We start from the raw sequence: 27,407 nt of genomic DNA on the forward strand, positions 1-27,407 counted from the left end.
TTTCCACCTGAGAGATCTCTTGCAGTGCTGCGGGTCTCGTGCTGGTGCAAACCGCGCCCCAGAGGCAGGGGCAGCGGGGCTCCGCGGTTTGGAGGAGCGCTGCTCTGCAGGTGTTTCACAGCAGGGAGAGGGGAGTTCGGAGCTCAGTGCTTCTGTGCGGGACCAGCACCTGGATGCTGCAGCTCAGGGCGGCGATGGGAGCAGTGCGGCCGGAACGGGGGACAGCGCGTGGAGGAGCAGCTCCGCCACTAACGCTGCCCGCACGGGACGCGCGCGGGAAGAAATATTAACGAGACCTTCCCACACGGTGCCCGCACCCCAGGACCCGACCCGTCCAGCAGCACCGGCCCGGCCCGGCCGCTCTCGCCGAAGCCTCGCGAGGGCTGCGCGGGGCGGAGCCGCGCCGTGTTTGGGGGCGGAGGGGCCTCTCCCCACGTCCCGGCGGCTCCCGCCCCCGCCGCGCACAAAATGGAGCAGGGCCCCGCGGCCGTATGTGGCCGCTCGGACGGCGAAGTGCCCTCCACCTCGGCGGCCTCCGCGCAGGAGCCCGGCGCCGAGGAGGTACCGCTGTGGGAGGCGGGAAGGGAGTGCGGCGGAGCTGCCGGCCCCGCGCGGAGGCCGCGGTGCGGCACGGCCTGTGTGGAGGCCTCGGGCCCGGAGCCGTGCTCGCGGCTCTCTGCCCCGGCCTTGGCGCTTCCCCGCTGCCTCTGCCTGGGGAGCCCCGCCCGGCTCCGTGGCAGTGGGCCGCGGTGGTGCCCGCGGGTGGGGCGGCCTCTGCGTCCTTGGGAGCCGCGCGGGGCTCGGGGTCCTGCGGGAGCTCTCCCTGAGGACGCTGACTGTGTGCCCGCCCGTCCTCGTGATACGGCTCAGAAATACCGATGTGGATGAAGGCAGGGTTTCAGTGCATGGAAGTCCGGCTGAAAAGCACGCCTGACCTGTTGTTTCATTGCTCTTGTGCAGGAGGGCCGTGAAAAACGGCAGTTCTCAGCGTTACCTGCACGTTTGGGAGATAAAGTTTAAGGGTTATTTCTGCATGGGAATGCCCTCTATTCTGTAAGATCGTTTGTTTCTGAAGCGATACTGCGTTGGCAGTAATGTCCACAGAAAGCAGCGGATGGTTGAGAATGCTGCCAGCCTGTGCCGTGCTGCTCCGTGCCTCTGAGGGCTGGGAGGATGGGTGTCAGAGCTCCCGCTCGGCTGCGAGCCTGCTCGGCTGGGCTGCAGGTCTGCTTCACGGTTGTGCAGTAAGAAGGCTTTGGGGTAATGGAGTTTAACAGAACCTGTGGTGCCCCTTTCCTCTCACACTGCTTGACTTGACCATCAGTCGTAGCCCTGACGGTTATCTGAAGTGTATTTCTGCTTTGCATACACATGGTGGATGCCCAAGTGTTTGCTTGTTGTGATTTGTAATGCGTACTTGAAGTACTTGGCTGCAAGCTACCCACAGTACTTGCATGGGTGTGTAGTGACCCACCTGGCTTAGGACTGTTGCCTGCTTAGGGCTCTGTTGGTCAGGCTGGCAGAGATGTCAAGGGCAGCATTTTGATCCTTGAAGTGGTCAGGGTCTGCTGTTCCTGGAGTGTGACGCTCATTCCTGCTGCCTGTCAACTCCACCGGTACGGAACCGTGTTTAATGAAGAGCAGCACTCCAATGAAAGTACAGCATGCTTTTCCCTTGTGAGTGGTCGGGAGGGTCTTGGGCTGCCTGTGTCTTACACTGTTCTCATCAGGTTTTGGCAGTCTACTTCGATTTGTTTGGATTTCCCTACTATTTTGGTGCCACCAGCAGAAACACTGCAACGAGGAGTGAGGGGCAGCAGGGACATAAATGCTTTCAGCCTTGAAAGCTGAGGTGTAGGCTGTGAAATTATGCTGCTGGAGCTGCGTGAACTTCACGCATCAGTTCGTGTACTTGTTTGACTCAGGAATTAAATATATATATGTAATGTGTGACTTAATGTAGAATGTTTTGAATGCTACCTGCAGCTTAATCGCTTAGCCTTGCACAACTGAACACAAGTGTTTTCAAAATCATTAAACAGTCAAACAGCTTAATTATACACTTAGTACTGCTCTTCACCGCAGAGAGTTATATCTTCAGGCCAAAACTTTAAAGGTGTTCTCCAGCATCAGGAATCATTCCTCCCATTTGCATCCATCTGCCTGAAGTTAAAGAGTAAGGTGGCAGATAGGTTTGTCAATAACAATTCTGAAATATAAGTGAGCATAATTCTGCTTGTTACGCTGTTACATGTTTTGTACTGGTTTTGCTGCCTGGCCCTGAATAGTTTAGTTTGCTATTTCACTTCGTTGTTTTTATCCCAGGCTGATGCTTGAAGCGCCTGCCAGCTCACAGCTCTGCTTCTGTGCAGATGGGCACTCTGGCAGCTCCTTCCTGCTAAGGGAGTTTTGAAAACATTTTTGTATTTTAACAGACCTCAAAAATTAAAATATTTGTTTTTTCTTTATTTGAAGGAGGTATGGAGAGGGAAAAAAAAAGCATACTTGAAGGACTAAATCGGGGGAAACAACTATACAAATCACTTCTCTCATGATAGTTTTTTTAGAAATGATATTCTGCCAACTTTGTGGCTTTTGCTGGCTTTGTCTCTTTTTCCATGCAGCAAAGTAGCAGTTGAAGTTGTAGACACTTTGAACTTCCCAACTGATGGCACAAATGCATAATACCAACTGCAAGAATTCACCATTTTGCTACTGTTTCTTAAATAGTACATTGATAGTAAAATTGATTTTTATCGCTTAATTTCTGTTTCTTCCTAAGTATATAACTGAATGTAGTTAAGCCTATATTTCTAAATGAACTCCAATTATTCACCTAGAAGTGCTAAAAACAAGCATTAAGAGATTTACGTTTAGTTAGCACGTTTATTTTTTTAAATATCTTTTTGAGATGCTTGAAACACATAAATAAAGTAAGATCTCAGTGAAAAACTGAACTTGGCCCTCTTCACATGCTTTCCTTCAATCCTTCCAGCTTGGATCTTACTTGTAGAAATAAATGTGAGCATGAGACTCAGCTTCAATTCACATTTTATCTGGTCATCCCTCCTACTTTTTAGTTACATCATGGATTCTGTTGTGGGTGAAGTAATACAATTAATGCAATCATTTCGTGTTGAAATAATTACTTTTTAAAATCTGTTATCTGTGCTTTGTTAAATGAAGATGCTGATATTTACAATTGTTTACAATTTGAATTCCAGAAAAATGATCCTCCATTTCAACTCAAACTTCCTCCAAAGGCAGCCAGGCCTGAAAAAGAAGTTGACCCAGAATATGAAGAGAAGATGGTAAGCGTTTTCACAACAAAACACACTGCAGCTTTTTTTTTGGCATTTGTTTGCTTGAACTGGGTCAGTGCAGTTGCAAGTAATAAGAAGTCATGCAGGCAGGATATGTCAGAAAGGGAACACAAGTGGGACCCCCGGGGGACACCACCTGACACTGGCCTCCACCTGGGCATAAAGCTGTTGACCACAACCCTCAGGCTGCGACCATCCAACCAGTTATTATCCACCAAACTGTCCAACCTTCAAATCCACATTTCCCCAATTCAGAGATAAGGATGTGGTGTGGGACCATGTCAAAGGCCTAGCAGTAGTCCAGGTAGGTGACATCAGTTACCTTCCCTTTGTCCACCCTCCATCACAGAAGGCCAGCAGATTGGTCAGGCATGCTCTGCCCATGGTGAAGCCATGCTGGCATCTCTGATCACCTCCTCATCTCACGTGTACCTTTATGTGTCTTCCAGGAGGATCTGTTCCATGATCTTCCCACGCGCAGAGGTGAGGCTCACTAGCCTGTACTTCTCTGGGACTTCCTTTCTCCCTTTCCTAGGAACAGGGGTGTTGTTTCCCTTTTTCCAGTCACCAGGTGAAAGGAAGTCACTTAAATGAGAGCACTACTGAAGCTGCTAGTTTCTCATATAAAAATACAAAGGTTTCAAATGTTGATATGCCTCATAATATATTCTCAGTAACAATGTAAAAGAGGCTCTGTCTAGGACCAAAAAATAAGGGAGCTTGTAGCACTGAAGAAGAGAGATAACTGGGTAATTTTTGTATGAAAGAAGCAGAAATAGGTGGACGTTTCAAACCTCGTTCTTGGATGACACGTAGTTAAGCTCTTGATTGAAGTTGCTTTTTTCTTAGAAGCTTTAATATTAAATGGATGCCTAGTAAGTGCAGTACTGTTTGTGAAGCCACGGGAGCCAGGGGAGAGTATCACTGTTAGACATAGAAAAATTGATACCTGCCTGAATGAATACTTAATTTTTAGACAGAGAAGACACAAGTAAATCTGCTTGTTGATGAGCTGAATGGTATTGGTTTGATACAAACCGGCAATTTTGGATGACAGGTTATTCACTTCTAAAATCAGTGTATTGTGAATACATTGCCCTCATGTGGCAAGACATTGCATTGCTCTTCATTCCAGGTTCACTCACTGCCTTTTTCTTCGACAGATTGGTGCTGCTGCTGTTCAGGCAGTTACTTCTATGTATAAGTTACCTGCAGAAAAGTGTTCTGTTGTTCATATTTTTTTTTTTTAGGAAAGATATGGTACAAAACTACAGTCTCACTTTATGTATCTTGACATAACCTACAAAATAAATCCAGTGAGAACTGGCTTAAATGGTACAGCATTATGTGATGCTTAGAAATGGCATAGAAGAAGTGATAGCAATTGCATTCTATCCAATAAGTTTCATGTTTTATCCTATTTTTCTTTTAAAAATATTTAAATCGTTTATATAGAGAGGACACAGTGTTTTGCTGTGCTCACATAGTGAAGTGCACGTGCCTCATGATTGAAATCGGAAATCTAAGAGCGAATGCCACTAACTTCAGTGCAAGCAGTATTGAGCTTGTGCATCCCCATTACTTGTCATACTTCTAAAAGCAGAGCTGCTGCAGTGTCTTCTTGGATGAAGTCCAGAAAGCCTTGACACTGACATGTGAAAGGCTAAGATTTCATCTCTTGTCAAGAGTCAGAACTGTAGTTTTCAAAATATCCTTTAAAATGTACCCTTACAGTTACTGGTGTACTGTGCCAACGTAAGGAATATATAGAAGTAAACTTCTTGAGTTGTTTTGACAATTATTTGAGGTTTTGAAGGGAGATGACTTGTGGGGATGAGGTTATCAGCTCTTGATTGTATTTCAGATGGCTGTGGTGTTCCGGGAGGACCTTTCAAACTACAGCAAATTACAACTGGGTACTTCAAGGTGCTAAGTTGTAAGCTGAAGGAGCTCAAGAGCTATTTTGTGATGTCTGTAGCCCTCTGAATTGGCTAGGAGTAGGCAGGTGGTCTTCTGAGTCTGTGCTCATCTAAGTTGTCTTCATGAGTATCTGAATTCTGTTTCTAAGAAAAATACATTTTCTATGAGGAACAGGTACTGATTTTATTTTATTTCCCTCTGGAAACTAGAAAGCAGATCGTGCAAAAAGATTTGAATTCCTCCTGAAGCAGACCGAACTCTTTGCTCATTTTATCCAGCCTGCAGCACAAAAATCACCAACATCTCCGTTAAAAGTCAAGCTGGGACGTCCACGGATAAAGAAGGATGAAAAGCAGAGTTTGATCTCAGCTGGGGAGTATGTTTTATTGTTATTTCTGACTTAAGATTTCAAGAAAATCGTTCATTTTAATATATCTATTTAGTTCTGAGATTGCTCTGAGTCCAGAACTTTTGCAGTCAGTGGTATATAGTTTAAAACTGGATTTGTGTATGCGTGTTGGATCATCTGTGTTAATATGAGCCTGGACTGGGAGAGCACCTCTTAATTAAAGGCCTTGGTTACTGCTATTTACCATGCTCTGCTCTGCGTTCTGGAGTGACAGATGGCATGAATTGAATTTCTTTTGCGTGACACTAAACTTCGAGATGCTCTCCAGAAATGCACCAGGTGTGCTCCAGCCACTTGTGTCAGTGGGACCAGAGCAGAGGTGGAGACCAAGTTCAAACAATGCAACGTGCAGGTCGTGCCGGGGTTGGATCCTCAGCGTGAACTGCCTCACTTCACAGGTCTTTCTACACTGGTCCTAATCCAGATCTGCACTGCATGTAGCATTGCTGAGCAGTTACGTATAAGCAAACACTAAGTTTTTGAAGTGTTTACAAGATGACATTTTGTTTTATCAATTCTTAAAAATACTTTTGGAATCAAGGAAGTGAATTTTCTTAATGGTATACTTAGCAAGTAATTAATTCTGAGTTGACCGCTGATGTGGGTGCTGTATTGCTGTGTTGCTCGTTAAAATCATAGAATCATAGAATGGCTTGGGTTGAAAAGGACCTCAAAGATCATCGAGTCTCAACCCCCCTGCCAAGTGCAGGGTCACCAACCACTAGACCAGGCTGCCCAGAGCCACGTCCAGTCTGGCCTTGAATGCCTCCAGGGATGGGGCATCCACAACCTCCCTGGGCAACCTGTTCCAGTGCATCACCACCCTCTGTGTGGAAAAACTTCCTCCTAATATCTAACCTAAATCTCCCCTGTCTCAGTTTAAAACCATTCCCCTTTGTCCTATCGCTATCCACCCTCACAAACAATCAATCCCCCTCCTGTTTATACGCTCCCTTCAAGTACTGGAAGGCCACAATGAGGTCTCCCCGGAGCCTTCTCTTCTCCGAACTAAACAAGCCCAGTTCCCTCAACCTTTCTCCATAGGAGAGGTGCTCCAGCCCTCTGATCATCTTGGTCACCCTCCTCTGCACTCGTTCCAAGAGCTCCATGTCCTTCTTGTGCTGGGGCCCCAGGCCTGGACACAGTACTCCAGATGGGGCCTCACAAGAGCCAAGTAGAGGGGGACCACCACCTCCCTCTCCCTGCTGACCACTCCTCTTTTAATGCAGCCCAAAATGTACCTTAATACATTGATATTGATCAACAGCTTGATACCTGTTAGAGTGGAGCTGTGGCTCTGGAGGAGAGAGATGCATGTCAGTCTTTCCAGTTACAGCTGGAATGAACCAGGAGGAATAGATGATATACAGGATGGGATTTTTGGTCAAAGATAAGGGTGCTGGAACATACATGCTCATTGTGGGTAAATGATTGTTCCTGTTATAACTTCTTTTTAGTCAGTGTTTGAATTTCTTGTATACACACACACATTGTGTTCTTTAGTTATCGTCACAGGCGCACAGAACAAGAAGAAGATGAAGAACTGTTATCAGAAAGTCGAAAAACATCTAACGTGTGTATTCGATTTGAGGAGTCTCCTTCGTGTAAGTATTCTGTTGACGCTTTGATGCGATTAAAAGCTGATGAGGAGAACACAATTACAGTTTTGTACTTAGTATTCTTCTGCTTAGAGAAATGTTACATTTGCAGATGTGAAAGGAGGAACGCTACGAGATTATCAAGTCAGAGGTTTGAACTGGATGATCTCATTGTATGAAAATGGTGTCAATGGCATTCTGGCAGATGAAATGGTAAGCAGTAATCTTTGGAAATTTTTGTGGGAATTCACTGTCCTTTTCTGTCACTTCCAATTGATTTGTATATTTTCTTATTTTATATCCTTCAGTTTCCAACAGGGAACATACGTTGTGTGCTTAGTGCATTAAGTTATTCTCTTAGTAAAAAATACGTGGAAGAGATATTATTCAAGAAGTTCCTATTCCAGTTATGCAAATAGGAACTGAGAGTCCCTGTGTACTTCAAATAGATTAAACAAATGCTTATAGGTTTTTTTGTTTTGTATGTGACTGGTATGTTCATAAGTAACAGCAATGTGCAAATTCCTTCCTTCAGCACTGCCCAGAAGGATGAATGTGTGCAGCCTCAAAGTCCAAGATTTTGATGGGATTGATGAACTCAGATGCAAAGAAACTGATTTTATTTTTTAATATGTCTTACAAGTATTTAAAAACTTCTTTGGTTAAAATAGAATGATTTTGAATGTTGAAACAAGATGTGTGTAAGATAACATGGATTTTAATGCTCAGTGGATGTTATTTTGAGCAAAATTCAAACATTAAAGTACCTGTGGTATTTACTGTATATGCAGTAAGTAGTATGTGCCATTTTACTGCAGTTAGATTTCTTCACATCTGGAAGTGTAATAGAACGAAAGATACTGTATTGCAAACTTCTGCTGTGTGTACTTTGCTGTAAAGTGCTTAAGTGACATTGTGATACACTAGGAAAGTTGTTTGAAGCTATTTTTGTACAGTGTCTCGTTTCAGAAGGTTTCTTTTTCTTTGTCAACATAGGGTCTTGGTAAGACTCTGCAAACGATAGCATTATTGGGCTATCTGAAGCATTACCGAAACATTCCTGGGCCACATATGGTCCTGGTTCCAAAATCAACTCTGCACAACTGGATGAATGAATTTAAACGCTGGGTTCCTTCATTACGTGCTGTTTGCCTTATTGGAGATAAAGATGCCAGAGTAAGTGTTCTACATTTAAACCATGGATGTATTTTTCTATCAGGAACCACCATCTTGGGGCATGGAACTCTTCCTCAGCCACTTCCTTAATCACAGTATTTTTCAATAGTCTTTAACTATACTAGCATGGAAAATGCAAAATGTTATACTTGTAATTTTCAGGATAAAATGGAAATCAGTAAGTGAAATAATAAACTGGTATTGAAATACAGCTGTCTGTGAGTAACCTCTTCTGTTGTGTTCCTCTTTGATTTTTTTTTTTTTTTTGGTGCTTTGATCTCCTCTGTATTTGCATTATGACAGTTTTAATTCGTTTTCCTTTATTGTTCTCACCTTGTTGCCTCTGTCTTCACCTTCTTTAGGTGACTGCTCCCACTTTGTACTTGAATCCAGTGTCTATGCTCAGCCCTCTAACTAGGCTTCTATTGTAGAGCTTTCATTCCTCATAGTGTAGGCTTTGAGTAGGGTGGCTTGTTGCTTGAAGTGGGGAATGAATTCTGTGCATCTCAGTTCCTAATAGGAGGAGGAGAGAAGGGGATAGATGGGCTGTTTCAAAACGCTTTCCTGTTGATGGAGAGCTTTTGGACTGTGTGGTTTAATGTAGGTTTTTTTCTTGCTCCCTTAGCAGTTTGTACTGTACTTCAACAACAGGGGAAAAAAAAATACACTAAGGAGTAAATATCTAATTCTGTGCAGTATAATTTCCCCTCTAAAGGGGGAAGGTTTGACAGCTTTAGTTACAGTAACTTCCAGTTATACAAAGTATTTTTCAGACTTGTTTTGTGTGCTAACGTAGTGATTCAGTAACGCTGGCAGAGAGAGATCTTCATGAACTGCAATGGAACTGTTTCTTTATAAAAGTTGATTAATTGTCTTGCTGTCCTGCAGGCTGCTTTTATCCGTGATGTTATGATGCCTGGTGAATGGGATGTTTGTGTTACATCATATGAAATGGTCATAAAAGAGAAATCAGTCTTCAAGAAATTTAACTGGAGGTACCTGGTAATTGATGAAGCACACAGAATAAAAAATGAGAAGTCCAAGGTAAGCACAAATAATTTATCCTTTTAAGAGAATTTTTATACAACATTCCCTCTGATTTAAGCAATTTTTAAATGTTAGGTATGTGGGTTTTTTCTTGTTATAAGCTGTTGGGCTGTAAATATTAATTTCTTATAGCTCACTGTCTTTAAATTCAGTTCATGTGACTTCATGTTTCAGAAACCAATGAAAATAGCTCATGTTTAAATGCACGTTATGATGATAACTATTTGTTGTATTTTCAGCTGTCAGAGATTGTCCGGGAGTTCAAGACCACAAACAGACTGCTGCTTACAGGGACTCCTTTGCAGAATAACCTCCACGAACTGTGGGCATTGCTTAATTTTCTTTTACCTGATGTCTTTAATTCTGCAGATGTAAGTAGAGTTTGGAAGTAAAATCTTGTTATTTTGATTCTCAAACTGCTTTCTGTAGAAGAGAAGAATGTTCAGCCTAATGAGAGACATAAATTTGAAAAACCTGGATTCAGCAGAAGCTCTGTGGCTTGCTTAACTTCAGACTTTCTTCTTGTTTTTTCTTTTTGCTGAATCTAATTAAGATAGTGTGTTATGTTAGTGTAGATAAGGCCTCAGACTAGCATTAACAATTTAATACTTTGGAAAGATGAAGAATTTTGCGAAGTGGAGTGGAACTTGGTAAGGCAGTACAGAATGGAAACGGTAGAGCATCCAAATGTGCATAAGCTTTTTTCATTTAGACTTGGAATCATATTTCACTGTTAATGTTCCCTTGTACATGTATTACCTGCATTGCTTTTGCTGTCATGTTTTCAATTGCATTTATGACTGAAGGATTTTGGCTTTTTTAACTCTTGCCCTACCATTAATCAAGCACTAAGGGTAGGAACTTGGATACTCCAGTGGTGAGCATGGAATAAGACTGGAAATGGAACATAGTAGTAATGTTTTTGTCAGTGGAGTTACTCAGTTTACTTAAATGTTGTAACCTTCTGGGTAGCTGGCAAAGAATTGTGGCTCTACTTTCAGTCACTGAAATCATTCGTCACTCAGCTGGAGTGAAAGAGAATCAATATGTGTCTGTTAACACCACAAATGATAAAACAATTCATACTAGTTGTGCTGTTTCTTCCCACAGGATTTTGACTCATGGTTTGATACCAAAAATTGTCTTGGTGATCAGAAACTTGTAGAAAGACTTCATGCTGTAAGTAAAGCTTTAATCAAGTGTCGTCATTAGTATACACAGAGTAAAAAAACATATAATATTTCTCCTTTTGTCTTAGTCAAAATTAAGATGAACATGAACATACTGAGTTACTGAAACACCCAACTGAATCTTATGAATTAAATGCTAGGACTTACTGTTTAGTCACTGCTTTTTGTAATGTTGCTGTTTTGAAGCAGACCAAATCTGTACATAAAATACAAAAATGATTTTGAGACCTTTTCAAAACTATTTATTATCCTGAGTACTAATCTAATACACCCTTTTGCTAGCCTGGAAGGACATGTCTTCATCTTTGATTTGCAGTGCACAAGATAAGACTTCCTTCTGATTTGATTTATAACTTAAAACAAAAGAAGTCTAATGTGCAGTGCTTATCTTTGAAATTTTGGTGTATTGTGTTTACGTCTCTAGAGGAAATAAAACAGACTATAAAGGGAAATAGACTTCTTTAAGCTCATGGATTAGGTTTGTGCTCAGGACAGCAGCTGGGAGGAGTATGGCAATCTCTGTAATACTGCACATTTTTAGTGTGAACTCGGGAGTGTAGTAGTGGACATCTCATTTTTCAGATTGTAGCAGAATTGTTCTGAAGGAGTCACCATGACAACAATAGACATTGGTTGGTTTGGAGTAAATGTCATAGAAGTGAGTCTAACTTTGTGTTTTAGGTGATGAGTTTTAAGTAACTGTGTCTTTGGAAAAAACTCCTAATTTCTGTAGGTTTTGAAGCCATTTTTACTGCGTCGCATAAAGGCTGAAGTAGAAAAGAGTTTGCCTCCAAAGAAAGAAGTAAAAATTTATCTTGGACTCAGCAAAATGCAGAGGGAATGGTGAGTTACTTACATTAAGATTCTTTTTTGATAAAGGACACTACAGCTCTTCACAAAGTTTGTTTGGTAGTTGCACATTAAGATGGTTGAGCAGAGAAACCTGTTATAGCTTTTTTGGGGGCATTTCAAAGGTGCACAAGTTGTGAGGAACTCAGGAACTGTAATAAAAAGGGATGGTAAGAGTGAAGCAGAACCTTTTTTTACCTTAAGTTTATTTGAAAAAATGTATGCCTACCAAGTTTCATTTCCATTTTTCTTTTTTTAAAGCTACATGCCAGTAAAAGTCTGAGTTGAAATGACAGAAGAAGAGTGAGGAAAAAGTCAGGTCAGTGTAGCAGCTTCAGGAGAATCAGGGAAGTCTTTAATCAACTTCATAGTCACAAGATGTGGAAGAAAGCTTAAGAATACCCAGTAAGTGACAGATCACTGTCGCTCACAGGCAAATTGCCTTTCATGTTAGGTGTGGATTTATAAGTGCTTAGTATCAGTCAGATGTTTTGTCCAAGTTTGGTAATAAAATGGCTCATTATTTAAGTAAACAAAAACAACTCCCGCTTCCGGAAATTAGTAATTGGGATTTGCAGGTGCATTCATGCTTTAAATATGAAATAAACTGAGAGTTATTCAAAATTGCCTGTAAAACTTCAGGTATACAAGGATCTTGATGAAAGATATTGATATCCTAAATTCAGCTGGGAAAATGGATAAGATGCGTCTGCTGAACATCCTGATGCAGTTGCGGAAATGCTGTAACCATCCTTACCTGTTTGATGGTGCTGAGCCTGGCCCTCCTTACACCACTGACACACATCTCATCACTAACAGCGGAAAAATGCTAGTTCTGGATAAACTGCTGGCAAAACTCAGAGAGCAAGGTGAGTTGAGCTTGTGGACAGTAATGCGACGAACAGTCATCATAGGTAGAATTTACCTTTTGAAAGCTTGCAGAGACTCATTCTTGTCTTTCCTCCAGTGTATGTGTTTGTTACCTTCAGTGAGGTTTGGTTTGAAAATCAGTTTTCAGTAGACCTTAATGCATGGAGGGATGGAAGGAAGCCTTATAGGAATGGTGAAGAGGACCAGTGATGTGATTAAGTAGAAGGAAAGGGAGAAGTCTCTACTGCTGTCTTTAAGAGCTTTTCTGGTGAGAGGATTAGTGTCTGTGCACATCTTACCATGTTTTTAAGTGTTCTACTTCTTCAGCTTTGTATTTATTCTATAGAGATTATCAAAAAGCCTGTCTTGAGGAGAAGTTAAATTCAATATCAGAAAAGTAACTTTATAAAGAGATTTATTTAAGTTAACATAATAGCTCTAAAAAATAATTTAAAAATACAAAACCATCAGCAGAGGATTCTGTGTTGGGTCAGGTTCCAGAGTGCTACTCTTCAGCCAGATGACTCGTTTGTTGGATATTTTGGAGGACTATTGCATGTGGCGTGGGTACGAGTACTGCCGACTTGATGGGCAGACACCACATGAGGAAAGAGAGGTAAGAAAGATGTGTAAACAAGGCACGTCTGGTTTACATCTTAATTCATTATTAAACTGCTGTTGGATTCATATACATAATATATAAGGAATGATGCTTGTCATTCCTTAAAAGGAGTCATTCATTTAAAGGAAAAAATGCTACAGTTTAAAAAGGCAGCAGGACTGTTTTCTAATCAGAAGTCCATAGTAAGTAGGTTTCACGTGTTCCTCAACTAATTGAACAACTTAGTGTTGTGTTGGCTCTGAGTAGGTTTGCACAGGTGAAAATATCCACATGGTTACTTCTGGTACTGTCATGGAACATGTTTTTTTTCTTAAGCTCTGAAGAAATTTGTTGGAAAACTCACGAGTGTTTTGTAAATAACTGTAATGCATTCATGACACTCCTCTCTTTTAGGAAGCAATAGATACATTTAATGCTCCCAACAGCAGTAAATTCATTTTCATGCTGAGTACCAGAGCCGGGGGTCTAGGAATTAATTTGGCAACTGCTGATGTGGTTATTCTCTATGATTCAGATTGGAACCCTCAAGTAGATCTGCAAGCCATGGTGAGTTATCTTCTAATACATGGTGGTTTGGTCGAGTTATCATTGTTCAAGCTGAAGTATTTCCAGAACCTGCTTTTTAGTTATTTTTCTTTTTTATTTATTACCAGCAAACTAAGGGATCAGATAAAGTACTTTGGCTGTTTCCAAAGTAATAGGAAAAACTAAAAACATGCAACATTGTATTGAATTCTATTGGAAACCTTATGCTTCTGCAAATCACCAAATCACCTTTTTTCTGTGGAAACATAACATAATTTACTTGTAAATTAGGGAAGAGAAACCCTAGTGTTTGATTTAAATATATCTTTTTCTCTTTCTGACTGCTAATTAATTTCTAAGATCAAGTTATGTAACTTGTGGCTTAAAAATCTCATGAGCCTCTTGCATGCTTGGGGCAGTTGTTCTCTTCCTTAATGTTAAGTGCATTGAGTATTTACTGTAAATATCTCATACCTTCTTCTGAGATGCACACTGTTTAAGAATTATAGATGAAATTACTGGAAACTGCTGAGTGTGATTTGTGAGCTTTAGGAATTTCAGGAATATCATTCATAACAACCTTGTTTAAAAGGACAGTCAGAGAATGCTGGTGCCAGCACTCAAAAGGACCATATTTCTTTTTCTTGAACAAAATGTTGACAAAATGTTTTTATTCATATGTTGTAGAGAGAATAACCACCAGTTTTGATGCATGTAAACACAGTAAGCTATGACTAACTTCATATATTGTGCACTGCACATGTACGATGTGAGCTCCATACAGATGCCTTAATGTAGCCAACTTGGGACAGCTATGATATGAAGCTGTAGCTGCATGGACTTTGCACGTGGAATTAATGCTGTCAAGCCAAGGATGCCATGTTTCAGTGCTTCTGTCATGTGAACTGAATGTAGCGTGGGCTTGTGTACGTATATCCCACAGCTGCAGTTTAAACAGACGTTTAATGATGTGCATTTACAATAAAGTAGATGCATTTATTGCAATAGAAAGACCTCAAATCTAAAAGGTGTAATAGCCAGATATAGCTAGGTAACTTTTGTGTTCTGCTGAATAAGCAGGGGGACAAGAAATTCATGCTACCTTCAGACTGATGTTTCTGCCTATGTAGCAAGCTAACTGTCTATTGCTTGTGAGTTTTGTTGCTGAACACTCATTAATTTATGTTTGTTAGGATCGTGCGCATCGTATTGGTCAAAAGAAACCAGTACGGGTGTTCCGACTAATCACTGATAATACTGTTGAAGAGAGGATTGTAGAAAGAGCTGAAATAAAACTGAGGCTGGACTCTATAGTTATACAACAAGGTATCAACTGCTATGTATATTTTTCTGCAACAGAATTGTTCAGTACCTTAAAGTATTTGCGAAATAGTTGTACAAATGTACAGTCCAAGAGAAAGCAGGCCTTGTGTATAATAACAGTACGCTAAATCCAAGTATAATGCAGAAGTTACTCAACTGTTCAGCTGAAATTTTTGAAAGAACTGTTTTCTTGGGTGATGTGGGCATAGACTCAAAGTAAGACTCTAAATGAACCAAGTACTGCTGAATAGGTGAACTTCTGACCGCATCTGAGCTTACTGGAGGTTAAAGCTGCTTTGTGTGGCTTTGTTTAAAAGCTCTGGGAAGAAGAGTTTGTCAAAAACCAAAGTTCTGTAGTTGAGTTTGTGAAGTTTGTGAGCCATCGAGTTGTTTATTTTGGAAAGGATGGGCTGCTGGATGAGTAATGGTCAAAATTGTGATGGTCTGTGGAGTGAACGGGTTGGGGAAATTTTGGGACAAAGATGAGAGGTCTATGAAAAATGAAAGCATTCGCATATGGGTCAAAATCAGTGAAGTGAGCGTTAAAAAGATTGAATCCTGTTCAGTGGTTATTCCAGAATAATTTGTCACTCTTCCTTTTGAAATAGGATTTTAATATTAAGTTCAGTTAACTTTGCAAGAATAACACCTTAAATACAAAATGGGTTACCTGAATGTGAAATTCTTTGCTATGGCTTGATCCATGATCCATAGTTGCATTCTATATTGTTCTTTAAGTTCCCAATTTCTGTTTATTTTCAGCTCAAGTTACATTTAACTTTTTTTCTTTGGTGGTGTTTTTTTTTTTTTGCTTTCTTTTCTGCCAGAGAACTGCAAAAATTCTCTGCATTCATGTTTTTATTGGAACTTTTACCTTTTCTGTAGCTTTCAACATATTTCTTCTAATTTTAGGGAGGCTCATAGACCAGCAATCCAACAAACTGGCAAAAGATGAAATGCTGCAAATGATCCGGCATGGAGCTACACATGTCTTTGCTTCCAAAGACAGCGAGCTGACAGAAGAAGACATAACCACTATTTTAGAAAGGGGAGAAAAGAAGGTTAGAGCACTTCTATATAGATTTTGAAATGTGTCAAACATTAAAAATAGATATGCAAAATGTATTTTACAGAAGAAGACAAGAATGGTGTAATGATTATGTAAATCTGTTTTATATGCCCACCTATTACTTCACTATTCATAAATATTTCAAAGCTTCTGAAAGCTTGGAAGGAGTAGGAGTAGTGAGTTGTAATTACTTCCACCATTTCAGACCGAGCACTGCATCTTCAGCATTGTTTAATTCATGTGCTTTTAGAAACATGTACATTTTATGCCAACAATTCTAATCGACGCAAAATCTTTATGGAACTTCATCGAGGAATGGGTAGCTTTGTGGAAAAAAATGAACTACCATTTCAGCTCCAAAGTGTTGGGCATAAATTTCATTTAAATCTGAAGTTAAATCATGTAATTGTAGGGCTGCATCACAGCATTTATAGTTTGTTTAATGGCAAGGCTTAGAGTCAGTTCAAAACTGGAAAACGCTGTGGGCATCTCTCCTGGATAACAAGAAAAATGTAAGTAGAAGTGTAAAGCACAAAAAAACCATGAAAAAATGATTTTAATAATGATGAAGGCTTTTTTCTCTGAAAACAGAACTTGAGTAAGCCTAAAAATATCTTCCTGTATTTTAGACAGCTGAAATGAATGAACGATTGCAGAAAATGGGGGAGAGCTCTTTAAGAAATTTCACTATGGACACGGAGATGAGCTTATACAACTTTGAAGGTGAAGATTATAGAGAAAAACAAAAGGTAATTTTTCTTACAATGACAAATCTTTGAGAGTTCAGTTTAGCATAGCCTATATGCTTGGTCCTCTAGAAATGTGGCTAAAAAGGCTGTGCTAGAGAAGGAAGAAATCACTGAAGAATTCACTTAGCTCTGCACAAGCATCAGGATTTTTCTTGATAACTTCATTACCAGAAGTCAGCTTAGTAGAGCATAGTCTTGAAGTATGATTTTGTAAGTTTAATAATACGTTTAATTGAAGTCCTTCAGTAAGATTAATTCACTGCTGTCTAATGGATTTTTTGCCAGGGTTGTAGTTCTTGTAGAGCTTATTAATTGGGATATTTAGAGAAGCAATTCATTCATATCATAATAGATGACAGAATTTAGGGCCCTAGACTATCAATGGTGTTTGAGTAGATAAAATCATAACCTCCCTCAAGTGACCAGAGTCAGTAGAGTACTGTAAAGATACCTGCCTGTGCCACTGCAAGACTACAGCCTGCCCTAACTGTTCTTCAGTATGTTGTTCTTCAATTCTGTTTTTGTAGTTGAGCATGATGGAATGGATAGAGCCTCCCAAACGAGAACGCAAGGCTAATTACGCAGTTGATGCGTATTTCAGAGAAGCTCTACGTGTTAGTGAACCAAAAGTCCCCAAGGTAAGGCATTGGCAAGTATGGAACTTATTTCTGTGTTTCTTTTGCTTTTCTTCTCTTCCCTGTTACATCCCCTGCTATCACCTTATACTGGTAATAAAACTAATGTGTCAAGTGGTACATTGCCCACTCAGTTCAATTGTGGCAGTTTAACTACACAGAAATCAAGTTTATGTAATTTTAATATGCCTATCTGTTTTTAAAGGCTCCACGACCTCCAAAACAGCCGAATATTCAGGATTTCCAGTTTTTTCCGCCACGGTTATTTGAACTTCTGGAAAAAGAAATTCTGTACTATCGTAAGACGATAGGATATAAGGTAATGCTTTTTCTTCCCTCCTACCTCTTACCCCTCACTTTAAATTAGTAAATGGCATTTTTATTCCTCTATGTAAATTCACTTGAAAATTGAAAATAAAGTAAATAAGACTGTATTAAATTATTGTTCTGGTCTTATTTTCTTTTTGTAAAGTGCTTCTCATTTTGAGTGGAAATGGCTTAAAGTCTCTCCTCTTGTTTCTGTTCCACTATAGAGTAGAAAAAGCTGTCTGTAATTCCTTCCTCTATTAAAAATGTCATATGTGTGTATCTTTGTTTTGTGGTGAGTTCCTAGCAGTAAGGTTGAGTGGAAAAAGTGAAGACAGTTCTGATGCTTAATATACTTTTCCTCACAGAAAAGTATGATATGTGGTCTAAGGTGAAAAAATAGTTTTTGACAAATATAAGATCGCCTTGCAGAGTGTGGGGCGTGGGTTTCTATGGTTGTTGTGTATCTTGCACAGAAAGTAACTTCAGGTAATATTGAAGTCAACTTCGTGTTGTTATGATGGTAAGCAAAGTGACATCAATTTTCTTCCCATTTTCTTGGCATATAAAATGTTTAAAGATGTCAAGTCTCAATGTATTACCGTTACAACAGGGAAGACAACAGTTACCTTTTTTTTCCCTACTGTGTTAGCTGAATTCCCCCTTCTCCCCTGCTGACATAACTGGGCAAGCAGTGAGCATAGTTTGTGTTTTGATGTTGATTTTCATGACTTGTGCCAGTGTTGGCTGATTAACTGGAATAGATCCCCCTACTTCCAGACATGCTCTTTACTGCAAAACAACCATGTCTCATGACAGATTGTAGCAAGAAGAAAGCACTTATAAGATGTGGTGAACGTAAACTGTCATAGGAGGCAAGGTAGGAAACTGCCATTGCAAAAGAGTAGAATAAATATTAGCTATATATATGTATATATATATTTTTCTCTTTAAGGAAAAGCAGAAGGTGTCTTAAAGCCTAGTAGGAAGCAAAAAGATCTTTCTGTGAATGGCAGGAGAGATGAGAATAAAAGGAATTAGCTGAGGGAAAGCAATTCTTCAATGAATGCTTCAATAAAAAGTTGAGAGAGTTGCAAATTCTCGTTGGGAAGACTGGAACTTAAGGCCTAGAAGAAAGATGTTCTGGTCACTGCTTGCTTCTGAAAACTGAAGGAATGCTAGGTGAGGTACTGGAAAGAGAAATGTGTCTTTAGTAGCATTGCATTATTGCTTATTGATGCCTCTGTTCTTAGGTTCCCAGGAATCCTGACCTCCCCAATGCAGCTCAGGTGCAAAAAGAAGAACAAAAGAAGATAGATGAGTCTATGCCTCTGAATCCTGAAGAAACTGAAGAGAAAGAAAAGCTACTAACGCAGGTACAATAAGAGCAGGTCAAGTATTATATTGTGTGTATATATATATTTACTGTTATGGAACGTAAATACAAGTAATAATGATGCCACAAATGCAAAGGAAAGCATGATGAAAGGAAAACTGATGTTACAGAGAGATACAATGATTTGGACTTGTAATTCTTCTGAGAGACCTTTCCTGTCCTTGAGTAAGTTTTCATCAGCTGCTGTTCCTTGAACGTCTGCAGTGTTTCTGAGGCAACGACTTGTGCAGTGAATGTGCTGCCCAGCAGTCCATGCAGAAACCAGTCAGCGGCTTGCTTCTATGTGCAGCTCTCTTGATTTTTGTCTGAAAAGGTTTAAATCAGAGAGGACAAGTTAGTATCGACATAGATTTTTTTTTTTTACACATCTGTATAAGACAGCATGTCACCTTCATGATTTCTGCCTCAGTTTGGTTTGGCATGTTCTTTCTCTGCCATGGCTGTCTCTCTGTCACTGGCTATTTTCTTGACACTTCGGACTGTTACATCGCTGACTAGGCTTATTAAAAGCTAATTTGCAAGGAGAAAGATGTATCTTGAAGTAACAAGTTTTTGGTGTAGGAAATTTTCTCTGAAACAGTTGGGCTTAGTGTACCTTGAAATTTGCAAGGTCACAATTTGACTGTTAATCTCAGCTGTTGATAGCAGAGGAAATACTTAAACTGTTGTTGGTATATGTGTCAGTGCTGCTGCTGATTAAAAATAAATCTTTGTATTGTGTATATTAAACTTATAAAGAAGCTGTCTAATTGTAGAGTCAGCTGTAGAACTGGCAGAGTTCCTTGTAAGAGTATCTCTGATAAAGAAACTCAATATACTACAAGTTGCTGTTCAGGCATGTGACTTTTATTTTTATATTCTTGATGTTGTCTTCTCTCCCTGTCTTGAAAATGTATTGTCTTTCTTGAATGATGTTTTTGTGCATTGCATCTCACCTAACTGTTGTTCAGTTCTGAATTCACTTCAGTACACAACACATTTTTATTTGACAGTGCTATGGGATTTCTATTTGACTGCATCTTTTCAGACTTGAGATTTTTTTTTCTTGACATAGTTCGATTTTCATCCAACTGTTTGGTTTGAGATTTGTGGATGTTCTAAGTAGCAGCTATTGCTTTAGATGCTTGCATTGCTAGAGGAACTTGTAATGACACTTGTAATGGAGCTTGCTGCATTATTAGAACTTTCTGTTGCCTGTATTTGATGAAGGGTGACTTAGATGAAATTATGGTGACTTGTGAGTGAGATTTTTCTATGCAGAGGTACTGCAGAAAAGATTTTAAAAGGAAGAAAACAAAAAAGCTTTTACTAATGCATGTGGAGTCATGAAAAAAAAATCCATGCTCAAACTCTTTAGACTTTTAATGACACAGGAATAAGCCCTGGGTAATAGAAGGGTATGGAAACCTTGGAAGACTGTTAAGCACTGCGGTTGTGTGACACTGCAGATGCATTGCCAATTGGAGTAAATGATACATGCATAAGACAAAACTTGTTACCTTTCTCCTCAGTGATGGCTTCTTGATCTCTTGCTGCTTACAGGGTTTTACAAACTGGAATAAGAGAGACTTTAATCAGTTTATTAAAGCTAATGAGAAATATGGTCGTGATGATATAGATAATATTGCTCGTGAGGTGGAGGGAAAGTCGCCTGAGGAGGTCATTGAGTATTCAGGTATGTGGATCTGCTAAGTGTGTTAGTTCTGATATGCAGCAAAAATCATGGATATTCTTCTGTAAGACATAGAATTTGGATGTGTATAGGAAGAATTTTTTAATAAATATAACATAATTCTTCCCAGATGACTTAATTGCATTAAAAGTTGAGTTTGCAGCATAGAATGTCTGCAGCTGTCCTTACCATCCCACAGCTGAAATCCAGAGCATGACATAGTTGATTTAAATTGATGCTACGATCTTGCAGATTCATAAAGTTGCCTTATAGTATCTTCATAATTCTTTATAGGTATGTATGCTGCTCTGGCTAGTGCACTGTGTCTTGGTCTGCGGTATTTATGTAGTATCTTTTAATTTGTTCAGAATTCTTCCTATTTCATCCTTTAGATTAATTTTCCTAAAATCCTTCATAAAATTTAACCTTGCAGTGTTCTGCCTGTTGCTTAAAAAAAGAACAGTTCATCAGGAGCTCCCTATAAAGTGCTGAATTTACTCTGAGTTGGTTAAAAGATGTCATGGGAGAAAGCCGCAAATTAAAAGTTCTTTGTATAATTAATTGAAGCAGTAAGTAATCCCTGGTGACCTTAGGCAGCAAGTGAGAGCTGATGTATGAGTAGACATAGTTTAATGTTACTAACCAGTTTCACCACTGTTATGAGAAGCCACCTTTCAAAGCTTTTGCTTTTCAGTTTTACTAAATTCAGTTTTACTAAATTCAGTTAATTGTATTGGATGTAGACCATCTTGCAGTTGTTAGTAAGCCATTGCTTGTAGATATGAAGGCTGCTCTGAAAGCAGTGCATCCTATTCTATGATGCTGGCCCACAAGATCAGAGGCAGATGTTGGTGATAAGGCAATAGAGGCTGAACCTTCTCACCAGTATCCCATTAAATTTTGTTGCTGTGTGACAGATGGCAGCAGAGGGGCAGTCTGACACAGTGGTGTCTGACATAGAAAGGTATACGAAGCAAAGGAGTGTCATTGAATTCCTCCACGTTGGGGAAAAAAATTGCACCCATTGACATTCATCAACGTTTGCTGAACACTTATGGAAACCAAACAGTGGATGTGAGCATGGTGAGGGGTGGGGGGTGAGTTTTCGTTGAGACAACAGTGACAGTGCTCATCTCTGCCAGTGCAGATGTTCACAGGTGTGGCATGCAGGCTCTTGTTCATTGCTGTCAAAAGTGCAGAGCTAATGGTGGTGACTGTGTTGAAAAATAGTATTTTGTAGCTGAGAATTTGCTCTATCAAATGATGTTATTGTGCTCTTTGTATCAGTTGTAGTTTCCAAGGAAATAAATAGGAGGCGTTACTTCTGGAGCGACCTATGTAATTGACTTTAAAGATGGTGTATGAAGGCTTGTGAAAGCTTTCTTTGGCTAGCATAGTAAAAGGGAGAGTATTAACAATTCCTTAAAATTTCACAGATATACAAACTGCATTACATTTTCTGCTGGGGTGCTTTAATGGAGTAAAGGCATAAGAATAAAGGAAAAGACTTTATTTTACCAATTGTTTTGGGTTTTTTTTTAGCTGTTTTCTGGGAACGTTGCAATGAACTGCAGGACATCGAGAGAATTATGGCTCAAATTGAACGAGGAGAGGCAAGAATTCAACGGAGAATCAGTATCAAGAAAGCCCTTGATGCCAAAGTAATTACGGCAAGATTTTAAAACTTTTTTAGGGTTATTGCTTCTTACTGTGACTGTGGTTACAGGTGGATAGAGTCTTTTGAATCCTTTCAGAAAGGGAGCAGTTGGGGGATGGGAGTTCTAGCTTTTTGTGTAGTAACCACGTGCCAGTAATCTGCACTAATATGTAATAAATCCATAGTGGCATGCTGCGTGTTTAATAGTGGTTATTCTTGTTTCACATTCAGATTGCGAGGTATAAGGCACCTTTCCATCAGTTGCGTATTCAGTATGGGACAAACAAAGGAAAAAATTACACAGAGGAAGAAGACAGATTTCTGATCTGCATGTTGCACAAGATGGGTTTTGACAAAGAAAACGTGTACGAGGAGCTAAGGCAATGTGTGCGCAACGCTCCTCAGTTCAGATTTGACTGGTTTATCAAATCCAGAACTGCAATGGTAGGTATCAGTTATGTGGACTAAGTTATTTTATTAAGTCATTATTAAGTGTATTCTTCCTTTAAGTACCATTACATAACCTGGATTCATGCTAGAATATACTGGAAACTAGGAAACAGGTGCTGAAAACGTAATGTTGGCTTTCATTCCCATATCTAGCTTTTGCTAAAAACAACCAATTCCTGTAGCACAGCAAACAACACAATGCTCAGCTTAGAGAATCTGTTAAGTCACGTGTTACCCAAAGGGACTAATGCTACTAGGGGTAGGTTAGCATTACAAAGGCAGTGGCACTGCTGTTGCAGACTGGAAGTTTTAACGTTGTCTCTTAAAATGTGACTGCTCTTCAGAATTGTTGGACAACATCAAAGTCTGAAAACATCAGAATTATATACTTGGAGGAAATTTCAGCTTTTCTAATTTTGTTCCTGAATTTTTAAAAGCCTAAGGAAGTTTTCAGGGATAAATGTGAGCCAATCATTGGAGCAGTTGGTTTAAATTTAACTTTGTCCTTTTGAAGAAGAATTATCATATGTAAGTGCTTTTTAGTTATCACTTTCTGAAGTGATAACTAAGTGTTGCTCATTCTTGGAAAATGAATCCAAGTTTGATAGCTAATAGGCAAATACTCTGAATTTTGACTGTATTTTTTTCCTTTTTCTGTCAAACAGAAACATACTTTCTTAAATTTAAACTTAGAGAGGTGATGGTGCTAACAGAAGCCTTGGTGGCTGCAAATAGTAAGACATTGCCTTATTGTACATATATACGTACATACAATGTAGGTAAGTAGAAATTTGAGTGTAGGATGCCTGTGATGAAGCTGTTAGTTCAGCCCTGCAATCACTGCTTAGGTCAGCATGATTCAGAGCCTATTTATGAGTACAGCGTGCAAGTCTGCACCATATAAAGAACGTATACGTGATTGGCATGTGAACATACTTAAGTGGGAAATGTCCTTCCAGTTTTTCCTGTTACTTGACATAACTCAAGCTGACTCTCTGCCAAGGAGTGAGAGCTGGACGTAATGGGCATGGCTGACACGCCAAGGGGAAGTACCCTCTCCTGGATTCAACTGTCATAGATTCTCACTTTTGCCTTGTAAACCAGTTTCTAATGCCATGATACATTGCGGTCGTGTAACTCGCATGCTATATTGTATACAAACCTGCAACTTCTAATCCTTTAGTAGCTGCAGAAACACTGTGTATTCCTTAGCACAGTTTCCCAACTTCAGGATGTGTTTATAAAATGTTCTTCCAGAGTTTTGGGCACAGTACTAAGAATAACAGAACAATTTAAAATATTTTAAGTGTGTATTTGAGTGGGTAGGAATGCTTGCTTTTCCAGTATTATGGTTTCACAGTGCAGTTTCTGTCTGACATTTCAGCAATTGAAGTGTTTCTGGATAGTCCAGTGGTTACCCTTAATTAAAAAGGATAGCAAGCTTTTCTCGCTGAAATGTCAGGTTGAAGAAATACTGGTGGTAAAATTGTAGCCGTAAAGAATCCTCCAATATTAACTTCAGTTACTTTTAAGTTGTCTATGGAGGAATCCATTTAAGTAAATCATAGAAATTGGTACTAGAAATTAAAAAATATGACTCAACATTTAACTTTGCTTGTCATATTTAAGTCAGAGTTAGTGTTAAATCTTCTGTTTAAATCTTCTTAATCATACATTCAGTCAAATTTTCCTTTTTAAAGGAGAAAGGAGTCATTTTCTAAAGTGTAGAAATATGTTTTGTGGTATCTATTGCTGAAATTGAGGGAAGGACATACAGTGAACTTTAGATTCTTTTCTCTTAAAATTATATGCAGTAATCCTAGCTTGTTTTTCTACTGTTAGCTGAAGGAATAGTGTGAAAATACAAGGGTTATTTTGTCTTTCATTTTATGTATCCATTTATTTTTCTTAATGGTTATGAATTGTTAGGATAGTTATGATTAAAATGCCAATAACTGATATATTTTATGCATACAAATATAGTGATATCTGTGGAAGTATTCACTTCTGTGGATCTGTTTTGCACAGGCTTGATACTTCTGTGAAGAAATGTGCTGGAGAATAATTTGATTCCAAGAATAACATACTGAGTATAAATAGAAATCATTACGAAGGTGCATACAGTAAGGTTAGCAAAAGTGGATAAAACCCCTCCTTAAAACACTGGAATTCACATTAACCTCAAAATTGCCTTTTATTACATTGAAACTCATATGAAACAGGTTAAGAAGGGAGTGTAATTCTGAAAAGAACTTGTTATTGGGCTTTCCAGGAAGACTTTGCATTCTGCTATCCACTAGATGTCTCTTGAATTCCACCTAAATGGCTGATTTATGTTCCGTCTTATTTGTTTCTTCTCCTTCTGTAAATTTCTCATTGGAAAACAAAACCAAATTGTTTCATTGATTTTTATTCCAGTAACAGATTTTTTTAATTTTTAACCAAAAACGTAAGTTTTTAAGGGAGAGCTTAGCTGCTCTTTAAAGTGTTAAGTTTCTTAACAGGGCTCGGAGACATACCTGTTCGATTTGTTTCTGTCCTCGCAGGAAGAACGTGAAACACTGTAGCAACAGTGAATGGCCTGTCTGCTTTCCAGGCGTAATTTAAGCATGTCCTTTGACCTTCCTGCAAACCCTGCCCAGCATAGGAGAAATGACCCAGTGTATGTACAGGGATATTCAGACCTGTTGACAGAGCTTTGAACTTCTGCTTTCACACTCATGCCGACATCTCTGCCTTCAGTCATGCGGAAGGAGATGGTTCAGTGCACCCATCTTATTTACTGCAATACTAGCTGTTATAGCCATGAAAGTGGGGAGCAAAATACACCTTATCTCTTTCAATCCTAAAGAGAAAAGTATCAGGCCATACTGAATGAAATTGCATCTCCAAAGGTGCAAGGCATTTCGGACTAAGTGTACTTTCATAGTACTAAAATGAGGTGGATCAGTCCATACAGAACTTCATGTAGTTCAGGGCAGAATTTATCGTGCCGTGATAGCAGGTGTAGCAGAAACCTCTGTGTGTGCTGCATATTAATGTCAAATGCTTCTGTGATTCTCCTGAGAGAGCTGTTTCTGAGTCCTCTGTCCACAGCATGTTCTGGAGTGGCAGTCCCTCTGGGAATTCTCAAGTGTGAACCTGAGCACCTCTTACAGTAAATGTATCTACCTATGCAAACATTTTTTTTTCCTGAGAAATTAGAGGATCTGTCTCTTTAGGCAAATGGCTGATGGTTATTTCTTACTGCCCTTCTGATAACGGTTTGTCTTGAATTTAACACAGGCCAATTTCTCTTATGCTCAGGAAGGTTGCACTGATTGGTTTTGCGTGGAGCAGGTTGTCATTAGTCTACGCGTACAGTTACGAAGTCTGAGTGCAATGTACACAAATTCCAGCGATGTCAAGTGCTCCTGCCACATGGATAACATTTTTCTACTCTTGTCTGCTTTTAGCCATCCTTAGAGATCTATGTAGTGTCCTGGGACAGACACTCCCTGTTGTGTTTGGGATGCAGCGCATGTTGGGCTCACTCGCACTCAAGCTTTCTTGTACTCGTTGACTTTTAATTTGAATGCCAGTGTTTGTGTGGAATTTGAAGGTTTGTAGTGGTTGAAGCGTGGATACTTCTGGTTGATCTTTTGCTGTGGGGTTTCTTCTACATGACTGTGGTAGAATACATATATTTATTCCTTGAGCTAGAATGAAAAGCCAGTGGAATTGCTGTCCCTAGCATACATAAAATGTAATAATAATAGAAATAAGTACTTGTTCTGTATTCGGTAAGAGATTTTTTTATTTGCAGGTAGGAGACAAGAATCAAATAGATTTTTCTTTACTAAGCCAGCTTTTATTAACTGCAGTGCAAGTGTTGCAGTTGTGCTAGAAAATGTAATTTATACTTAAAAAAAAAAAAAAGCCAAAAAAACAATTCATGTGATTTAATGTAGATCACTTTCAGATGCCATGGAAGACTTGCTGCTCACAAGAGTTTGAGGTCTCCTACCTTTTGGGCGCTTTTTGACCAAAATTCAGTAGTGAGTTCCAGGCTTAAAGCTGCATGGATCTTTGCCAGTTTGGAGCTCTGCAGTATCTTAACTCTTTGCAAAGAAATGGTGTGTGTCACAGCCAAGTAATGCTGAAGATTTCTTTTCTGTCTGTTTTAAAGATGTACCTGAAGACCTCTCTTCCTACAGTTGGCAAAGTATGCTGGCAGGCAGTGTATCATTTGCTTCATCTAAACACGACAAAAGATCAAATCAGTCTTTAGAGGTGTTGGTTCAGAAGATAAAGACAACTCTGAGATACGAAAAATGGAGTACTTTGGAATTCAAGAACTTCAGCTATTTTTGTAAATTAGAATTTTATTTAATATCTGTCATGTTTTGTTTCCTCAGGAGTTTCAGAGGCGCTGCAATACTCTCATATCTTTAATAGAAAAAGAAAATATGGAAATTGAGGAAAAAGAAAGAGCTGAAAAGAAGAAAAGAGGAGCAAAAGTCACAGCAGTATGTTGAACAGCACTTTATTTCCAGTGGGGCTGAATTCAATTATATCTTGTTAGAAAATAAAGATAATAGCATCTGATGGTTTGAAGCACGAACCATTAGTTGCATGATTA

The 27,407-nt window shown here is 39.4% G+C and overlaps 1 protein-coding gene across 3 annotated transcripts in view; it reads left to right on the forward strand.

Moving 5' to 3' along the window:
• Positions 387 to 27,407, forward strand: part of SMARCA1 (SWI/SNF related, matrix associated, actin dependent regulator of chromatin, subfamily a, member 1) — a 39,772-nt gene continuing 12,751 nt past the window's right edge. For all 3 annotated transcript variants that reach the window (XM_021405997.1, XM_021405998.1, XM_021405999.1), the window contains exons 1-23: positions 387 to 561; positions 3,225 to 3,311; positions 5,453 to 5,619; positions 7,156 to 7,256; positions 7,363 to 7,463; positions 8,247 to 8,426; positions 9,315 to 9,470; positions 9,713 to 9,844; positions 10,584 to 10,652; positions 11,397 to 11,506; positions 12,155 to 12,381; positions 12,877 to 12,998; positions 13,398 to 13,550; positions 14,723 to 14,855; positions 15,765 to 15,913; positions 16,551 to 16,670; positions 17,198 to 17,308; positions 17,511 to 17,624; positions 18,865 to 18,987; positions 20,550 to 20,682; positions 22,222 to 22,340; positions 22,568 to 22,780; positions 27,184 to 27,294. In XM_021405997.1, coding sequence (XP_021261672.1) covers positions 469 to 561; positions 3,225 to 3,311; positions 5,453 to 5,619; positions 7,156 to 7,256; positions 7,363 to 7,463; positions 8,247 to 8,426; positions 9,315 to 9,470; positions 9,713 to 9,844; positions 10,584 to 10,652; positions 11,397 to 11,506; positions 12,155 to 12,381; positions 12,877 to 12,998; positions 13,398 to 13,550; positions 14,723 to 14,855; positions 15,765 to 15,913; positions 16,551 to 16,670; positions 17,198 to 17,308; positions 17,511 to 17,624; positions 18,865 to 18,987; positions 20,550 to 20,682; positions 22,222 to 22,340; positions 22,568 to 22,780; positions 27,184 to 27,294 — 3,024 coding nt within the window. In that variant the 5' untranslated portion in view covers positions 387 to 468. The remainder of the gene's footprint in view (positions 562 to 3,224; positions 3,312 to 5,452; positions 5,620 to 7,155; positions 7,257 to 7,362; positions 7,464 to 8,246; positions 8,427 to 9,314; positions 9,471 to 9,712; positions 9,845 to 10,583; positions 10,653 to 11,396; positions 11,507 to 12,154; positions 12,382 to 12,876; positions 12,999 to 13,397; positions 13,551 to 14,722; positions 14,856 to 15,764; positions 15,914 to 16,550; positions 16,671 to 17,197; positions 17,309 to 17,510; positions 17,625 to 18,864; positions 18,988 to 20,549; positions 20,683 to 22,221; positions 22,341 to 22,567; positions 22,781 to 27,183; positions 27,295 to 27,407) is intronic.

The sequence above is a fragment of the Numida meleagris genome, chromosome 8 (assembly GCF_002078875.1).
Source record: "Numida meleagris isolate 19003 breed g44 Domestic line chromosome 8, NumMel1.0, whole genome shotgun sequence".
NCBI lineage: Eukaryota > Metazoa > Chordata > Aves > Galliformes > Numididae > Numida > Numida meleagris.